The 19,804-nt window shown below is 39.4% G+C and overlaps 1 protein-coding gene across 3 annotated transcripts in view; it reads right to left on the bottom strand.

The window, feature by feature from the left end:
• Positions 1 to 8,388: 8,388 nt before the first annotated feature.
• LOC122553558 (kinesin-like protein KIF26A) overlaps positions 8,389 to 19,804 on the bottom strand; it is a 244,973-nt gene continuing 233,557 nt past the window's right edge. For all 3 annotated transcript variants that reach the window (XM_043697536.2, XM_043697537.2, XM_043697541.2), the window contains 4 exons: positions 15,129 to 15,322; positions 14,607 to 14,630; positions 14,322 to 14,472; positions 8,389 to 9,825 (listed from right to left, as the gene is read on the bottom strand). In XM_043697536.2, coding sequence (XP_043553471.2) covers positions 9,647 to 9,825; positions 14,322 to 14,472; positions 14,607 to 14,630; positions 15,129 to 15,322 — 548 coding nt within the window. In that variant the 3' untranslated portion in view covers positions 8,389 to 9,646. The remainder of the gene's footprint in view (positions 9,826 to 14,321; positions 14,473 to 14,606; positions 14,631 to 15,128; positions 15,323 to 19,804) is intronic.

Raw genomic sequence — 19,804 nt, 5'->3', positions numbered from 1 at the left:
GCAAAGTTAGGGTCTGGGCTACCTTCTTGAAATGTTTTGAGGAGTTTGGCCTGGTCCATAACATGTGGAAAACACTAGCAGCATCCCAGAACTTCAACAGAGTCAGGGAGCAGAGGTGAGTGCAGTGCCATGACTAAGGAGAAGGTGCTGAAGAAGCTGCAAGGTCTGGAGGTGGATAAATCACCCAGAACAGATTCTGAAGGAGATAGCTGAAGAAATTGTTGAGGCATTGTTGGTGATCCTTCAGAAAGCACTGGAGTCAGGGAGGTTCCCAGAGGACTCGAAAATGACTAATGTAACACTGTTGTTTGAAAAGGGAGGGAGGCAGATGACAGGAAACTATGGGCTGGTTAACCTGACCTCAGTCAATTGATAAGATTTTGGAATCAATTATGAAGAATGACATTGAAGACTACTTGAAAGTGCATGATAAAACATGTTTGAGGCAGCATGCCTTTGTCAAGGGGAGGTCATGCCTGACAGATATTTTAGAATTCCTTGAGCTAATGATGGGGTGAAGGCATTTTTTCCAAAAGGCATATGACAAGGTGCCACACAAGAGATTGCTAAATGTGTTAACAGCCCATGGCGTTAAGGACAAGGGTACTGGCATGGATAAAGGATTGGCTGACTGGCAGAAGGCAGAGATTAGGCATAAAGTGGTCTTTTTCAGAATGCCAGCGGTTAATGGAGTTTGTCAGGGGTCTGTATTGGAACGACAACTATTCACATCACACATTAATGATCTGGACGAAGGAACTGAGGGTGTTGTTGCTAAGATGATGCAAAGATAGGTGGAGGTACAGGCAATGTTAAGGAAGTGGGGAGGTTGCAGAAGGATTTGGACAGGCTAAGAGAGCGCAAAGAAGTGGCAGGTGGAACACAATGCAGGAAAGTATGACGTTATGCACTTCTGTCAGAAGAATAGCTGGGTGGCAAGGTGGCTCAGTGATTAGCACTGCTGTCTCACAGTGTAATGGACCGGGGTTCGATTCCAGCCTTGGGCAACTATCCATGTGGACTTTCCACATTCTCCCTGTATCTGTGTGGGTTTCCTCCCACAGTCCAAAGGTATGCAAGTTAGGTGGATTGGTCATGCTAAATTGCCCTTAATGACTAGGGATATGTAGATTAAGTGGATTAGCCATGGGAAATGTAGGGATGGGGTAAGTCTGGGTGGGATGCCATTTATAAGAGTAGTGTGGGCTTAATGGGCCACATGGCCTCCTTCCACATGATAGGGATTTTATGATTCCAGAGGTGTAGACTATTTTCTAAACAGGGAGAAGTTTCAGAAATCTGACGCAAAAAGGGACTTGGGAATCCTAATTCAGAATTCTCTTAAAACTAACACGAAGGTTCTGTTGGTGGTTAGGAAGGCAAATGTAACGTTAGCATTCAATTCAAGAGCGCGAGAATACAAAAGCAGAAATGTACTGCTAAGTTTGTATACAGCTGTGGTCACACTGCACCTGGAATATTGTGAGCAGTTTTGGGCCCATGTCTAAAGATGGATGCGCCGATGTTGGCAGGAGCCCAGAGGAGCTTTACAAGAATCATTCCAGTGATGATAGGCTTGTCAGTGATTGGGGACTCTGGGCCAGTAATTGATGTAGAAGGATGAAAGGAGATCTGATTCAAACCTAGAGAAGGTGAGAGGTCTGGATAGACTGGACATGGAGAAGATGTTTCCTCTAGTAGGAGTGACTAGGACCCAAGGGCACAACCTCAGAATGAAGAAGTAAGCATTTAGAACTGAGATGAGGAAGACTTTCTTCAGTCAGAGAGGGCAGTTAATCTGTAGAACTCATTGTTGCAGAGGTCTGTGGAGGCCAAGTCATTGAGTGTATATAAGTCAGAAATAGGCAGGTTCTTTATTGGTAAGGGGGTCAAGGGTTACGGAGAGAAGGCAAGAGAATGGTTTTGAAAAACCAATCAGCCATGATCGAATGGCAGAGCAAACCCAATGGGCCAAGTGGCCCAGTTCGGGTCCTATGTCTTATGGTCTGATCTTCAAACATAGAGCAAGATGTCAGCTTTCCACAGAGAAACGTATAGATGGTCAGTGGAGATCAGAGCAGCATAAGAGAAGAACTTGTCTTAGACAATAATCAGATATCAGGATGTGCGGACAAAATTAAAAGCTACTGCAATGGTGACCATGAAATCATTGCTGATTGCTGCAAAAACCCATGTGGTTCATTGATGTCTTTTAGGGAAGGAAAATCTGCCATACTCACCCGGTCTGGCCTACATGAGATTTCAAATCCACAGCATTGTGATTGATTCTTAAATACCTTCTGAAAGAGCCTAGCAATTTGGTTTTCTAACTCTTACAGTCTAATGAAGGTGATGAAACTAAATAGCAAACCCCCCATCAAAACCAGAAATAACAAGGATACACACAACCCTGTCATCCCTGTATCCCTTACTAACATTTGGGAACTTATGTCATAATTGGGAAGTCAGGCAATAGCAAGACATAATGTCACAGAATCAGATCTTACAGAGAATGTCCCAGACTCCACCACCACTATCCCTGGGTATTTCCTGTCCCACAGACAGGACCGACCCAGCGAGATGGTAGTGCATTAGTATGTGGTGAAGAGAGAATTGCCCTTGAGTCCACAACATTGTCTGTGGATCACATGAAGGAGCATGACATCAAGTTAAACATAGAAAATTACGTAACTTTTTAAACAAATTTGTTAAATTGGAAACATCATTCATTTTAATAGAGCATAAAAATCAAAAGCAGAGAAAAAAATGATTAAAAGTAATTGTTTTGAAGTGTAAACAAGTTTTTATTTTACAACCATAACTCTTCAAAGGCACAAAATGCCACAGGCAATTTTTCAGTTAAAACAGGCATCAATCAGGGGAGAAAACATAAATCAGCCATATTTTTGAGAAGGGTGGAAAATCCAAAAAGGGTAAGGCAGCACCAGTCCTCAATTTTAACTCTTTGTATCAAAATCTTAAATTGATTGAGAAATGATAATATAAAGAGTTTTCACAGTCTTTAAATTATTGAGTGTAATTTTCAAAGCTTTATTTAAATAATTTATTCTTTTTTAAATAACAGCTTTCGCAATTTAAAAAAACAGAGAAAAAAATCATATCAAAGCTGATTTGAAAATTAAGCTTTAGATTTAAATGAAAGCAACATTCATTACAGTTTAACAGTTTATAAGAAAACTCATCTTGCTTTATCCGTAACTAAAATTTAACTACAACTTCAAAAAATTGTCTTAAAGCTGCATATCCTCCAGCAAGATTTATAGCATTTGAGTTGAAACCACAATTCAGACTTCAGGAGCAGCAACTGGCATACCTAATAATGAGTGTCAACCTTGTGAAGGTACAAAATAACAAAGCGGCCTAACAAAGTCAAAGTGAATAAGGAAAAACGTCTTCTCTGGTTGATGTTATACCTTGTAGAAAGGAAAATGGTTGCAGTTGTTTGAAGTCAATCAGCTCAGCTGCAGCACATCACTCCTCAGGGTAGAAATTTTCTACTCAGATGCTCAGAGGTACAGACACTGTCACTGTACTGCAGGAGACTCCCACTCTTCAGGGTAGTGTTCTAGGTCCAATCATCACCAGCTATTTCATCAATGATCTGACTTCTATCATTAAATCAGAAATAAGGTTGTTCGCTGATAATTATGCAAAGTTTAGCACCATTTCTGCTTTCCCAGGTACTGACGTGGACAACATTCAGGCTTGTGCTTTTAAGTGACAAGTAACATTTACATGATTAGCATTTTGCAAATTATCATATTCCACTTGCTGGTGAAATCAAGTGCTGTGCGATACTGGACTTTAAATCTGTCACCAGGTAGCTGTAAGGTATCAATCTTTTCCATCTCTGATGGTCAGGAAAACTGAAATATTATGAATCTTTATCATTTTCTTCAATGCAGCTTTCTACAGGAAATCGGTAGAAGAACAACTCTGGTCCTCTCGATTTCCCAGTTCTTTGCTCTTAACAAGGTAATGAAGACAAAGAACAGATCTATGAATAATTATAATGACATGGGTCTACTACTGGATGCAATATATTTGGTGGTGCTGACTATCAGGCAAAGGCATCAAATTGCCTTGAGGACGGAGATGAGTGACAATAGTGGATGAGAAAGTGAAGAAGACCAGAGAATGAACAGGCAGGTTGCACTTGCAAAGTGAGTGAGTGTGAGAAGTGATATGATAAAATTGATTTGATCAGCAGAGTGGAAGGGGATGTGATGTGCATAATAGGATGTAAATAAATGTCTAACTGTGCTCACCTTTCCTCACCTGGTTGAGTCATTAAAGAACTTCCTTTACTGAAATCAGGTCCTTGCAAGGCAGAATGCTTTCCGTTGCTGACTTCCGCTAGCCATGTCCTCACTCTTTATTTGCTACAGTAATGTTCTTCCTCTCATTTCTAGGGATGTGTACCTTTCTCCAAGACCTATTTACATCCAATAGACCATCAAGTGATCTAACATTAAAGGTCGACAGTGGAAGAACGCTTTACCATCCTGACTCCATCACAACACTTGCCTTCAGTTTTCCACAGCTCCTAACACTTCCAAATCTAAACTTGGATTGAGTGTAAATGCTCGAGTCAAGATTGAACCATGCAAATCTGCATTGTGCCTGTGGTCTTGCATCAGAGATGCAAATCAGGAAGTAATATTGTAATGAGTTGGGCTTCTTGAAATAGCACAGATTTATTGAGTTTTCATGCCCAATAATACACACTCTCCCACACTTATGTATGGGCATCGGTGCTGTGATTAGACACAGATGATTTGTAGGGAAAAATTTGAGGAAAACAATCTTGCTGTCTCTCTAGTATGCAGACTACTTAGTATTCGTGTCCTAATATAATCATTTTAATTTTGTGCCTCAGCAAGATGACAATTAATAATGAATACTGGGGGTTGCTAAAATATGCTGAACAGTAATACTTCAATCCTGAATCAGTTCAGAACAATGGAAGTTGAACACAAAGAACATTATAATCAAGTGCAGGAGATTTGTCAGAGCTCTTGCATCAGTGTATTAAATTTTTCATCAGTGAACTACACTTCAAGTAAAGTGCCAAATGGTTGCAGAATGGAATCCAGAAAAATTAATGCATTGGGTAAACAGCCAACAGCCAAATATCGACAACACCTAATTAGTCATAAACTGGCCATGCATTGCCTGTGTAATGGATATATTATGCGCTGGCTTTAAAATATGTTGTGTGTTATGCCAGAAACAGTTATGAATCTTGTTATTTAGTGTTGGGTTAATAAACAGAAAATACTGTCCAAATGTAATATGTTATAGCTTTTGATAATCCTAAATGCCAGATTTGTTTCATTTTTTCCTCCTGTTCTCTCCTGGGCATGTTGTCTTAGAGATGAACAGATGCTGTCTTGCCTTTGGTACTTCACTTAAGTCAGCATGCTTCAGGAAATTAAAGCAATTTAACTGTATGGGGCATTACAGTCAGGACTAAACCTGGTCTCACAAAACATCACACATGGGGTCTTTCCAGCTGTGATCACTGGATGCCAGTCATGAGTGTTAGCTAAATCTTTCCCTTGCTAACCCAGGAATGTTGAAGCCAATTATCGTGCGAAAACATAAGCAAAGTCCAGGATTGAACTTAGAATTATACTTTGTGTTATATTGTTTTTATCCAGCTGAGTATCATCATCAGTTGGGCCTTTATTAAAGTACTAATAAATTATCCATGACATTGCCTATCCTGAGCTGATGAATCTACATTTTTTTGAGATAAGATGGTAAAAGAGTTGGTAAAGACGACAGACACTTACTCTATCATGCCACTTAGTGGCTACAATCTGCTACGACATCATGACATATGATATAAGAAAATGGTGGAGGAAATGTTGACATAGCAATTTAAAATGAAAAATGTTGACAGAAAAGTACAATTGAAATGTTGACAGCCAGAAGTAAAGTTTGTGCCCAAGAATTGTGTTTCCTACATATAACATTTGTACTTATACTGGGATGAAATTGGAAGTACTCTGTCACACTTCTCTTTGGCATTTTCCCATGGATAAGATTTAAAGGCAAGTTATTTTGAAACTGGTCTCAAATCAGTGCACATTTCAAAGGGATTTGCTTCTCAGGGCAGCTGCATGCTGGTTTCTGAATTCACGTCAGATTCTGAAGGTGGAAGTGGAATAATGTGAACCTTACCCACCCCTCAGAAACAGAAGGTTGGGCACTGATATACTGTCTGCTTCATGCCAATTCTGATGTTAACCTACTTTAGGAATAGGCTACAAAGGCACGACCTGAATGCAGCAAAGCTCGCTTTTACACATACAAAGAGGGATTTGATGACATTAGTAGGACCTGACGACAATTTTAAATAGGGCCTGATAATGTTCAGTGAAGGATGGGAACATGAAGAGGGGCCTTAGTCTAATCATAGACAATTGAGCTGAATTCCAGAGGCAATGTGAGTGCCTGCCCTTGACATCAGGGAATAACTTGCCTGAGTATAGCATCTAGGAGCTCTTGCAAAATACTTAATTAAGTACTCGGGTGGTGAGGGGATGATACTCTCCATCTGAAGGACTTGTGCCGAGCACAGAGAAAGATGGTTGTGATTACTGAAGGTACTTTGGATATTGCTACAGGAGCCCTACATGATAATGTCTTAGTCCCAAACATCTTCAGTTGTTTCATCAATGGCCTTCCATCTGTCATTCAAACTAATGTGTGATTAAATATCCAATCATATCATAACATGCTTATATCTCCAAGCTGCAAGTATATACTTGTGATTGGCAGAAGACCTATACTGTCTTTCTCTCTTTCAATAGTTATGTGCCATTTAATGTTTATCAAAATCTGAAGTAGTCCTTGTTTATAGGTAGCATGACATGGACAACATTCAAACCTGAGCTGACAAATGGCAAATAACATTTGCACCACATAACTGCCAGGCAATGATAATCTCCACAAGATAATCTAACCATCACCCCTTAACACTCATTGGCACTACTACCACTGAACTTCCCCCATCAACATCTGGGAGGTTACCATTGACCACAAAATGAATTGGAAATGTGTTGCTGGAAAAGCGCAGCAGGTCAGGCAGCATCCAAGGAACAGGAGAATCGACGTTTTGGGCAGAAGGGCTTATGCCCGAAACGTCGATTCTCCTGTTTCTTGGATGCTGCCTGACCTGCTGCGCTTTTCCAGCAACACATTTTCAGCTCTGATCTCCAGCATCTGCAGTCCTCACTTTCTCCCACAAAATGAATTGGACCAAATACCTAAAAGAGAAGATATGAAGCTCAGAATTCTGCAGGCATTAGCTGAGCACTGAGCATCCCATCCACCGCTGTGAACATTCACTGTCTTTATTTTTGGCATACTGTGATAGCAGTGTATAGCAAATACAAGATGCATTGCAGGAACTCACTATGCCTCCTGTAACAGCACTGTCGAAATCTACAAGCTCTACCACCTAGAACAACACAGGAAATAGATGCAGAAGAACACCACCAGTTACAATTTCCCATGCAGGCCACACACACCAACTACAATCCAACACTAGCTCCATTATGTACCTTATTCCTAATTTTTACTTTCATATTCTGATGTCATCGCTCTTGCCAATTTAGTTTAAATTCTCTGCAACCACAATAGTGAAACCCATTCCAAGAGGGCATTGGTCCCAGTACTATTGAGGTGTCTGACTAAATGTACAGGATGTTAGGAAACTGATTTCAAGGTATTGTTGGGACCTGTGCCTTTACTCACTGGCTGAGAGTATTACGATTTGTTCTTTTCTGATCCATTTTACTTCTACAACTTAATATTTATGCCTCTTAAGATAAAGAAGAGTGCTGCAAAATGGCAGATTTTCATTTTGTGTCCCATAACAGCATGTGTGACCTGAAAATGACAGGCTAGCAGCAATGCAAGATCAGCAATCAATTCATGACAGACAGTCTGTCGACATCAGCAAGAAACAGATTGTTTAAGATTACCACAGTATTGACAGTAGAGGCCAAAATATTGAGGATGTTCAATGTGCAGCTGGATAAAATAGTGAATACTACCCGCAGTGGTGAACTACAATGGCCCTTTCTAATCCTTGATGGCCAGTGGTTAACCTAATATGTGTAGATTCTTCCAAATTAACATACATTCTAATTTCAAATAGTCAGGAGTTTTACTGTGGTTCAGTTTACTCACTATAGTGTACTCGTATATTCACAATATAGTATAACAAAATATTCTAAATAATATCACTTACAAAAGGTGCATTATCACTGACTGTCAGTGTAATATTGAACATGCATCTTAATGCTTTCTCAATGTAAAATTATTAATATGAAACAGAAATATTAATACCAGTGGACATGTCATTTATTCACAGATAAAAGCTAATGCAACAAGCATAATATACATTTATACAAAGATTCTGGAAAAAAAACCTTCACAAATAAAATGGTGAGAAAATACCATTCACAATGAATTGTCATACTGTATTTATTATTTCTTCACATAAAATCATTTTTGCTTGGCAATAATTCCTTGTAATAATAGCTGTTATCCAGTAATAAAAAGAAAGAGAAAACTTACACATACTTTTATGGTGTGTTCAAATAGCTCTTCTATCAAATTTGTTTCTTTTTGAAGAAATCCTGAGATGTATTTTTTTTAATTGACATAATCAAACCTTTCATAAATCAATAATGTTATCATTTTGTAAACCTGTTTTTGGTTTCTAAAAAAGAGTATATAAATTTGATCATTGATAACTTACAATAGTGGATTCATATGAAGGGTCACTCTGTGGCTACACTGGATTGCTGCTGTTAGCCCCAGTTCACAATATTTGGCACAGTGACCTCTTTACTGATTTATTTATAATTGCTTTAAAAAACTAGGAATCTCATTCTGCCCTTCTGCATCAAAAGCGATGTGTACGAAGAAGTCACCCAAAAACAAACAAGATTTGATATAAAAATCTCCCAAAAAATTACTACGTTTTATAATATGCCTCAATTAATAACATTTTTAAAAAACACTGATAAAACAGAATACTATGAAATATTTATGCATGTGGGAATATTCCAAAATTGAAAACATATAACTGGCTCTCTAAACAAGAAGGCAAAGTCAGAGATGTGAACATAATTTACTTATTGCTTTGCTACAATGAATTTTTTACATATGTCATATAAATACAATATACAGTATAAAATAAGCATTTTGTTTCAGTGTTTACTTAGGTTTGCTGGTTTCTTTACTAGCACCAATGTAAATAAATCAAGTTAATCAAAAAGGCACTTTAAGGTTTTTTCAGTTCTTTGTTCTTCTTGGTTTATGTTGCCTTCTTTCTTCCTTCAGGGAAAGGAAATTGTTCGCATGAACAGTTTAAGCTTTCATTCTATTTAAGCTCTGAGGCACTGTATTGATTTACAGAACTCAACATCAAGATTCATTGTCACCACATCAGCTCTCTCTCAACATTCTCCACCACCTTCCTTTGTCTCTATATCACCATCCTTCCCTCAAACAGAATTCCTTAACATCCTTTTGCTTCATACATTGCCTGCTTTCATTGTAAAATGATCCAGATCTTATGCTCTCTCATCAGTGGCCATCTTTATACTTGCACTTCCCTCGGTCCATCAATCACTTCAGTGATCATGCCAATATCAAAACAGGTCACCATCATTATCCTTGCCTTGCATAGGTTGACACGATGTTCAAGCTCCTCAGTTACCTCTTCCAGTGTCTCCAGGTACTCCAGGGACTCTTTATCCAGGGTTAGGTCAACCTCAACTGTTAACAGAGATAGTGCAAGCAAATCAGGCAACCAAAAGATGACATATGCAGAAAGATTTATAACTTACAATCATTATATTTGCATTATAAGCAAATAGATGAAACATCTGGGGGCACTCAGTCTCTTGCCCTATTAAATGAATTTCTTGCCTCTCTTTAGTGACTTATTAATCCCCAGCAGGAGTTAGTTTGACATAATCTCTGTTAATACTCCTCTGTAATCAGCCACTAAGTACAGTATGAGAGCAGACACAAATAGGTAGGATTTTTATTGTCTCATCTTCCCCTTAACAAGTGTTCAAAGACACAGCTGATTGCCAATTCACCTCTTGGGAAGGCATAACTCCAAACTCCTGGCACACTGAGCCACAGGATGCAACAAGATTTCTGCTTTAGCATTACTGGGGAGAGGTGGGATAGCAAAAGGTTCAATACTTCTTTATTTTGCAGTTTGCAGCATGTCGACTCTTAAATATTTGTCCTTATGATCTATCAAAGCACATTGTTTAGCTCATTCTGTTTAGAATTTTAGGTAAATGACCTTGCAGTATTAAGGAGAATTTCTGCAGTGGTTCATATAATCCTCCATCTTTAGCTTTAGCAAAAGACTGGTATAGGCCCCAATGCCAAGACCTGAGGCAACATTTTCAATAATTTATATTTGTTTCTTTGGGAGCTCTGCCAAACCTCTGCTGAAACTATAGCAAGGGCTATAATCCCCACAGCATTTCTGGACAATCTTCTCTTAAAATACAAAATAACAGTGATTGAATTACAAAAGACCTAAATCTTTTATAGAATTATTGAAGGAAGTAGATTTGTATTTTCCATACTGTGCATAAAACACAGTTTTATTCTTTGAATTATTTTATTTACACAATTAAAATAATTGTGTTTGATTTTTTCTTTATCTATGCAGTATGACCAATTCAAATGATCAGGAAGGCATGGCGTAGTAATACAGGTTCTTATTCCAACTTGAATCAATTTAAGTAAGACGACAGATCATAACTTTGAATTAGTCACCTTTGTATACTTCACAACAGTTACTAAAATACACTTAGCATGTGCCACTCATTGAATTTTCATTAACGGAGAGTAAAATATATTTGGTATTCAATTAGCAACACCAATGTTCACTATTATGTAACAAGATTAATATCTACAGATTATACCTGTTGGTGCTTACTATGAGTTATATTTTCAGTCACTGACTCACAGTTCCTCTAACATTTTGTGAAGATCCTTTTCTTTTCCAGGCATTATGCTTTGAAGTGTTTTATTAGGTTCTATGTGACCAATTGTTCAAACCTAGTGCGCACCATTTAAAAAACGTGAGAGCTTCCTGACTTGGCGAGGTTTTGTAGTTGGCACTAGCTACTATTAAATGGATAATAGCTAAGTGAAGTACTGCGGAGCAATTAGCATTTATGGAACTGCAAACAATAAGTTGGAACTGAGGAGCGGAGAAAATTTACAAAAGATATTTTGGCAAACTGAAGTAATTCATGTGTGAATTTAGAGAGTGTGCAATGATGGGTGAAGTTGGAACACTATCAAGTCTGACCCAATATCCACATGTCAGCATTACCAGTGGAACCAGGACCAGATATAAGCAGGAGAATGATCCGAATTGATTTTCCTCTTCCAGGTCGACTTCATCATCATTCCTACATTGCCTGGAAACTGCCAAGAATTGAACCTGGAACTTGCCTGTTCTCAGTGGTTCAGTGACAAATGAGCTATCATAGGGACTTTAGAAACAAAGTTTATTTATTTGACACATTGATTTGAATTTCTTGAGTCATACCTGGTCTAGTAGGTGACAGCAAATCTGACAAAAATAGCCCAAGAGAAGCATGAAATACAGTGAGACTTATCAACCGAGAACAGGACTGCTGTATTTATGCCATTACGTTGCCAGTCACACCAAACATGGCCAATCACAATGGTAGCTGAAAATGCGTTGCTGGAAAAGCGCAGCAGGTCAGGCAGCATCCAAGGAACAGGAGAATCGACGTTTCGGGCATAAGCCCTTCTGCCCGAAACGTCGATTGTCCTGTTCCTTGGATGCTGCCTGACCTGCTGCGCTTTTCCAGCAACACATTTTCAGCTCTGATCTCCAGCATCTGCAGCCCTCACTTTCTCCAATCACATTGGTAGGACTGCTTCTGCATTGGAAACCCTACATCCTCTCTTGACTGACAAAACAATCCAGCCATTAATAACAAAATGTCATTTCAGATGCAGAAACAGATTTGACCAAGGTTGGCACAGAGTCATGGCCTGCCAGATCCCAGAACCATTTGTAGTAGCTGTCTGGTTGATTTCCTTTTAATCATTCAAGGGACATGGGCATCACTGACAGGGTATTGTCCATCCCTAGATGCCCTTGAGAAAGTGGGGATAAGCTGCCTTCTTCAACTTTTGCAGTCTATTTGGGGATGTGGGTAGATCCACAACACCTTTAGGGAGGAAGTACTAGGACTTTGAACAAGTAACACTGAAGGAATAGCTACATACTTCCAGGATGGTGAGTGGTTTGAAGGGGAATTTGCAGGTGGTGGTATTCTCATGTATCTGTTTGTCTTGTCCTTTGAGATGGTTGTATTCATGGGTTTAGAAACCGCTGTCTAAGGAGTCTTGGTAAATTTCAATGCAACCTTGCTGCTACACTCTATCAGTGATGATGGGAGTGAATCTTTTTTGATATGGTGTAAATCAATTGGGCTGTTTTGTCCTTTATGGTGCAAGCTTCTTGAGTGCAACTGGATTGCAAACAAAAAATACTGGAAATCACAACAGCATCCATGGAGGGACAACAAGCTAACACTTTGAGTCCGAGATGACTCTTCATCAGAGCTCAATGCTTTGATGCCGCCTGACTCACTGTGATTTCCACCATTTTTTGTTGTCAGAACAAACTCCAGCATCTGCAGTAATTTGCTCCTACCTTGAGTGCTACTGGAACTGCACTCATCCAAGGTAGAAAGTAGTTCATCACACTCCTGATTTATGTCTTTCAGATCCTGGACAGGCTTTGGGGAATCAGGAGATGAGTTACTTGGTGCAGGATTCCAACCTTCTGACCTGTTGTTGTATTTTTCGGTCACTGATAAACCCCAAACTGTTTTTGGTGAGGAGCCTTGGGAATAGTAATGTCATTGAATGTCAAGAGGTAATGACTCAATTCACTGTCTTTGCCAGGCACTTTTGATGTTCCTTGTAACTTGTCAGCCCAGGTCCTGCTGTACTTAGGCACAGACTGCTTCAGTATCTGAGCAGTCGCGAATGGTGCTGAACACATGGTGCAATCATTGGTGAATATCCCTACTTCTGACCTTATGTGGCAGGGAAGTACTAAAGGTGATGAAGTAGCTAAGATGGTTGGGCCAAGGAAACTACCCCGAGGAAATCTACAGGCATGTCTTGGAGTTCAAATCACAATCATCCTTCTTTGTATTAAGTATAACTCCAACTAGCAGAGAGCCTCCTCCCAATTCCTACTGAGTGCAATTTTGTGATGATTCCTTGTTGCCACACTTGGTCAAATGCAGCCTTGTTGCCAAGAGTGGTCACTCTCACCTCAACTTATCTTTAGGCACCAATGACACCTTCACGTCTTACTGCAACATCACCAACACCAAGGTTTTATCTGAGGACGCCCAGAGCAACCCCTTACCGTAACAAGAACTATTACTGTTAGTTGAGCCTAGATAATCTGGCATGTCAGCGATAAGGGTCCTCGATCCCTATTCAATCTCTGGTGCATCCTCACAACACCGGTCAAGGATGCTTGGGACTATTGCTAACACATCACGTTTACCCTTCCACACACTTGAATCTGGGATCAATATTTCGTTTTTACAATGACTTCAAAAGTGCTATTATCTCCCCAACAGTGAAGAACCAGGAATCTATCAAGAAATCACAACAAAAGCTGCTGATGTTAGTTTCAGCACTAGATTTGAGAGTTCACTCTCTAAATCATTCATGATGGCTTAGATTAAGAATGGTTGTCTGTCCATTGAATGTGCAATCTCAGAGCTTAAACTGTTCTCTTTTGCTGCTCTTTGGCAATGTTAGAATTGCAGCTCTTTCTCTGTGAAACAATCTACTATCCTTGGTTCTAAGATTAGTTACATTGATCGCAGTTACATAAAATCCTCAGTTTGTTCTTTATTTATTGACAAGTGAATGCTTACTAGATAGAGGTTTGCACCTGGAACCACTGATGTGTGGTGACTTGATTATTTTTAAAAGCCAGAGAATCATTTAGGCATGCCCTATTTATCTTTACTCTTTTACTCCTGGGGTTCGCAGCATGCGTGCAAATTTCACACTCAGTGTATCATCATATATTTGCACCTTATGTTTCTATTTGCATTTTGATTGCAAAACAAAGTAAATTAACTTTGTATTTATACAAAGGATAAATTCTTATCTCCCCCATGTCCCTCTTGTGTTTTGTCAGTAGAGCTGAGTGTACATACATTCTGATTTCCATTTATCAGGATTCATCATCAGCCTGCTCTTTGTATCCTCCAGTTCCTTCATCAATAACTCATGCTTTGCCTTTAACTCTCTTATTCTCTGCTGTCGTTTCTCCAAGATCTTCAGTTTTGTATTAAAGTACAACAAGCCCTGTCAGGAGATAAAGCAATAATCCTTTGTTGCAGCTGCAAATCATTTGAATTTTACATTTTTTGCTTTATTTTAAACAACTGAAACAGAAAACAAAATGGTTTCAAGGGGAAGAAATATGCTGAGGTTCTCACCTTATCAACGTCTTGGAAAGGTTCCTATAACATTAATGACAAAGAATGAAAAGGAAAGGAGAAAAAGTTAGGATGATGAATTCTGTAGAAAAAATGTTCATGGGTATTGTGCATAATCCTTAGTTAATTGGGAACAAATCAGATTATAATACTGCTGATGTATTATAATTTCAAAGAGCACACCTTTTTTCATCTGGAAAGGAGTTAATGATCCTGGCATAGAATGGCTATAAAGTTTGATATAGCAGCCAAAGACTGTAAAGGTTCATTCATAATATATTCATAGATTTTCTTCACTTATACCATCTCTCCTGGCTAAGCATGATTAATTGTGAATAGTAATTATTTTTATCTCCTCTTTGTAAGGGCACTCCAACATATGCGTTGTAAAATTAATAATTATAGTAATTTAATTGCAGTCAATCTCCTGGATGTAATTGTGCTCTGTCTCTATTTAAGCAGCCATTCCTCACTGATACCATAATTTAGATTGTCTAAACTTGTTGTACTAAATGTACTGACCTCATTTTCCTCCTGCCTGTGTCTCTGTAACCGTTCCACATCGTCAATCTCGTAAACCTTAATTTCAAATGACTCCTTCAGGGTGCCTGGCAGAGGTGGCAGGTCCACCCACTGCCCAGTGGTGCCCACTGGCTTTCGTCCCAAGGATGAAGTGTCAGGCAGAGGGGCTGGAATCAGCCGACGGCGCTGAGTACCTAAAATAAAACATTCAGCCCCATTGTTTATTGAATCGGACTTCTTGTGAGATTTCCTTTTCCCCTGCCACACTTAGAAGAGAGCTACCTTTCAATAAAATCACAAAATGTTAATGATAAAAGTTTATTTCTGACTGCACAAGTCTCTGAACATGAATGGAACCATTTCACCTTGACGACTAAAACTATGATTGCACTTTCTCCACAACAAAGTCAAATTTTATGGGACCACATAAATCTATTCAAATGTAATTCATACTTGGTTATTGAAACCTTAACACATCTGAATGCTCGTCCGATGAATCATTTCAATAATATTGATATATAAAGCATTTAATACGTTATAGAATCAGGCAATTTAAAGGCCATTATTCTCAATGTGCCTTTTTTAAAAAGCTGACCAATCATTCCTACTCCTTTGCCCTTTCCACTGAGATTTGCAATGGCAACACGTAATTACGCAGAATGGTTTCACGGAATCAACTGTTGCAACATCATAGGAGCATTATGAAAAAGAATTTGTTAGCGAGTTGCATAAGAAGGTATTAGGACAAATGGTTAAAAACTTGGTGAAAAGGTAGGTTTTATGTAGTGTCTTAAAGGAAGAAAAAGTGGTGAGGAGGCGAAGAGGTTTAGAAAGGTTATTCCAGAGCTTAGAACTTAGGCAACTGAAAGCATGGCCACCAGTGGAGAAACAATAATTGGAGCTGTTCAAGAGGCTGGAATTAGATGAACTCAGGTAGCTTGGAACTTTGCGGGGCTGGAGGAGATTACAAAGATAGAGGGACTGAAAAAACAGTAATAAAAATTTGAGGCTTTGCTTGAATGGAAGCCAATGTAGATCAATGATCACAGGGGAAATAGGTGAATGGGACTTGGTGTGAGTCGGTATCTGGGTAGCAGAGCTGTGAATAATCTCAAGTATACAAAGCGTAAAAATTTGGAGGCTGGCTCCATGTATATTAGATTGTCAAATCTAGGGGTAGCATAGATATGGATGTTTCAACAACAGATGAAGTGATGTGGAGCAGAGTTGAATCATGTTTTACAAATGGAAATAGATTGCATTAGTAATGGCATGATAGTTGAAATCTCAATGTGGGTCAAATATGATATCAAGATTGCAAACAGTCCAGTTTAAATTTAGACATATGCCAGAGAGAGGGATAGTTGTATTGATAGGGAGTAGCGTTAGTAGTAGAAACTGAAGAAAGTAGCTTTTGTCTTCTGAACATGGAGGTAATTTCTGCTCATCCAGTACTGCATATGGAATAATAAGAGTGACATTTAATAACAGTAGAAGAGTCAAGAAAGGTGGTGGTGAGTTAGAACTGGGTGTTGTCAGCGTACATGTGAAAATGCTCTGTTTTAGATTATGTCACTGAGAGGCAGTATATAATGAGAAATAGGAGGCACAGGTAGATCCTTGAGGACCAGAAGAAATGGTGCTAGAGAGGGAAAAGGAGTAATTGCAAATGATAGTCTGGTTATCTAAATAGATAAGCATTTTTTATGGCCAAAATGATCAGTAGAGGACATGATGGGAGATAGGAGAGAAAGTAGAGAATGGTGTAAAATCAGGGCTAGGGTAGCGGAAATTTTAGAAGGAGTTTGATCCAGTGGGCTAGTGGAAGATAAAAAAGTTAAAGAAGCAAAGGAACTTTGGGTAAAGGAAAAGGGAGAAGAGCTTCAGAAGATGGTTTTCCATAGAAGAATGAAGGCAAAACATCTTAATACTGTAGGAAGATCTTGGATTAGTGAGCAGTTTTTGTCACCCTGTTATATGAAGGTTATTATCAAGCTTGAGAACGTTCAGAAAAGATTACCAGGATGTTGCTGGAAATGGAAGGTTTGAGTCATAGGGTGAGGCTGGAACTTGTCTCCCTGGAGCATGGAAGGTTGAGGGATAGCCTTATAGGGTTTTTTTTAAAATCATGAGCGGTATATAGATAAGGTGAATGGCAGGTGTCATTTCCCTATGAGGGGGGCTTTCAAGACTAGAGGGCATATTCTTAAGATGAGAGGAGAAAGATTTTAAAAAGGCATATGCGGCAACCTTTTTTACACAGAGAGTGGTTTGTGTGTGGTGAATGAATTTCTAAGGGAAGTGGTGGATGCAGGTAAAGTTACAACACTTGAAATACATTTGAATAAGGAGGGATATGGGCCAAGCACAGGCAAGTGGGACTAGGTTAGTTTGGGATTACAGTCAGTATGGACTGGTTGGGTCAAAAGGTCTATTTTCATGCTGCATGACTCTATGACTCAAAATGAGAACAACATTGTGCATGCCCAGAGATGAGGTCCAAACCTACTGAAGTTCTAACAGTGGTGTATGTGCAAGCTAGAGAGAGGACATAGAATGCAACATACAGACCTATGTGACTCCACCATCGTAGAATCAGATTAAAGTTCCCTGCATGCTATATACACCGATGAATGGTGGTGGGCAATTGAACAAATAATGCAGGAGGAGAATCCACAAACATAGATGGAATGACCCTGTACATCAGTGCAAAAGAAAAAGCTGAAGCATTTGCATCCATCTTCAGCAAGAATGCCTAGTGGATCATCCATCTTGACCTCCTTCACAAGTTCCCAACATCACAGATACCAATCTTCAGCCAGTTTGATTCACTCCACATAATATCAAGAAACACTTGATGCAACAATGCTTATAGACCCTGAATATATCCTAACTGTGGCACTAAAGAGTGCCCCAGAACTAGCTGTGTCCTTGGCCAAACTGTACCAGTATAACTACATCTCCAGTTTCTACTGGCATTGTGGCAGATTGTTCAAATGTTAAATGACAGTGCTAACAAATTACACCCTTTCACCAAAATCTGCTTACTGATGCTCAGCTTGGGTTCCAACACAGCTATCCAGGCTACAGCTTTGATTTAAACCTGCATAAGGCAGCTGCATTCCATTGGTATGGTGAAAATGCCTGTCCTTGACATCTAGGCAGCACGTGGCCAAGTGTGGATCCAGGAGCCTGAGCAAAATTTAAATCCATGGGAATCAGAGGGAAATCTCTCAATGGGTTGGAAACATAGAAAATAAGAGCTGGAATGGGCCATTCAGCTCTTCCAGTCCACTCTGCCATTCAATATGATCATGGCTCATCATCCAAATCAGTATCCTATTCTCACTTTCTCCCCATTCCGTTTGATCCCTTTAGCCATAAGAATTACTAATTTCTTCTTGAATTCCTAGCAAAAAATGTAGATAGTTGTGGTCACTGGAAGTCAAGCATTTCAGCCCCAGGCTTTTGCTACTTTGGTCCTCTGAAGGGGAATGGCCGAGGCCAAACCTTCTTTAGCTGATACATAAATAGCTTTCAATCTATCATCAGGTTAAAAGGCAGGAGATTCATGACGGATTACATGGTTCAAACCACTTGCAAATCCCCTTTTTAACGTTGGGCTTGGACTGAGAAGTAACAAGTAGGGTGGCACGGTTGCTCAGTGGTTAGCACTGCTGCCTCACAGCACCAGGGTCCCAGGTTCGATTCCAACCTTGGGTGACTGTTTGTGTGGAGTTTGCACATTCTCCTCGTGTGTGCGTGGGTTTGCTCCGGTTTCCTCCCACAGTCCAAAGATGTGCAGGTCAGGTGAATTGGTCATGCTAAATAGCTCATAGTGATAGGTGCATTAGTCAGAGGGAAATGGGACTGGGTGGGTTACTCTTCGGAGAGTCGGTGTGGACTTGTTGGGCCAAAGGGCCTGTTTACACACTGTCGGGAATCTAATCTAACCAAGCAATATCTGTACTACACAATTGCCAGGCAATGGCTATATCCAACAACGGGGAACCTAACTATTAACTGATGAAATTCAGTAGTATTTTAATTGCTGAATTTCCCCTTATTAATGTTTTAAAGATTACCATTGACCAGAAACTTAACTGAACCAGTCACATCGATACTATTACCCCCAAAGCAGTGGAGAGGCTGATAACTTTCAAATAATGAGGGTAACAAGCAATAAGACAGAATTCTACGTCTAGCAACTCATCTCCTGCCTCACTGAAGCCTGTCCACCATTTAGATACCCCCTGAATGATCATAGGAATTGTGGTACACAATTATAAGAACATAAGAACTAGGAGCAGGAGTAAGCTGTCTGGCCCTTCGAGCCTGCTCTACCATTCAATAAGATAATGGCTGATCTTTTTGTGGCCTCAGCTCCACTTACCACCCTCTCACCGCATCCCTTAATTCTTTTATTGTTCAAAACAAATCTTAACTTTAAAAGCGTTTACTGAATTAGCAGCAACTACTTCACTAGACAAGAAATTCCACAGATTTACAACCCTCTGGGTGAAAAAGTTCCTTCTCAATTCAGTCCTAAATCTGCTCCCTCTAATTTTGAGGCTATACCTTCTTGTCCTAGTTTCACCTACCAGTGGAAACATCCTCTCTACTACCTATTGTCTATTATCTTACTACCTCATTCTTCTGAATTTCAATGAATATAA

This window comes from Chiloscyllium plagiosum, unplaced genomic scaffold (genome assembly GCF_037043375.1).
Source record: "Chiloscyllium plagiosum isolate Xiang-an unplaced genomic scaffold, Cpla_swu_hap1 HiC_scaffold_8, whole genome shotgun sequence".
NCBI lineage: Eukaryota > Metazoa > Chordata > Chondrichthyes > Orectolobiformes > Hemiscylliidae > Chiloscyllium > Chiloscyllium plagiosum.
Note: the sequence above shows the minus strand (reverse complement) of the source record. Positions and strands in the feature narration are given on the sequence as shown.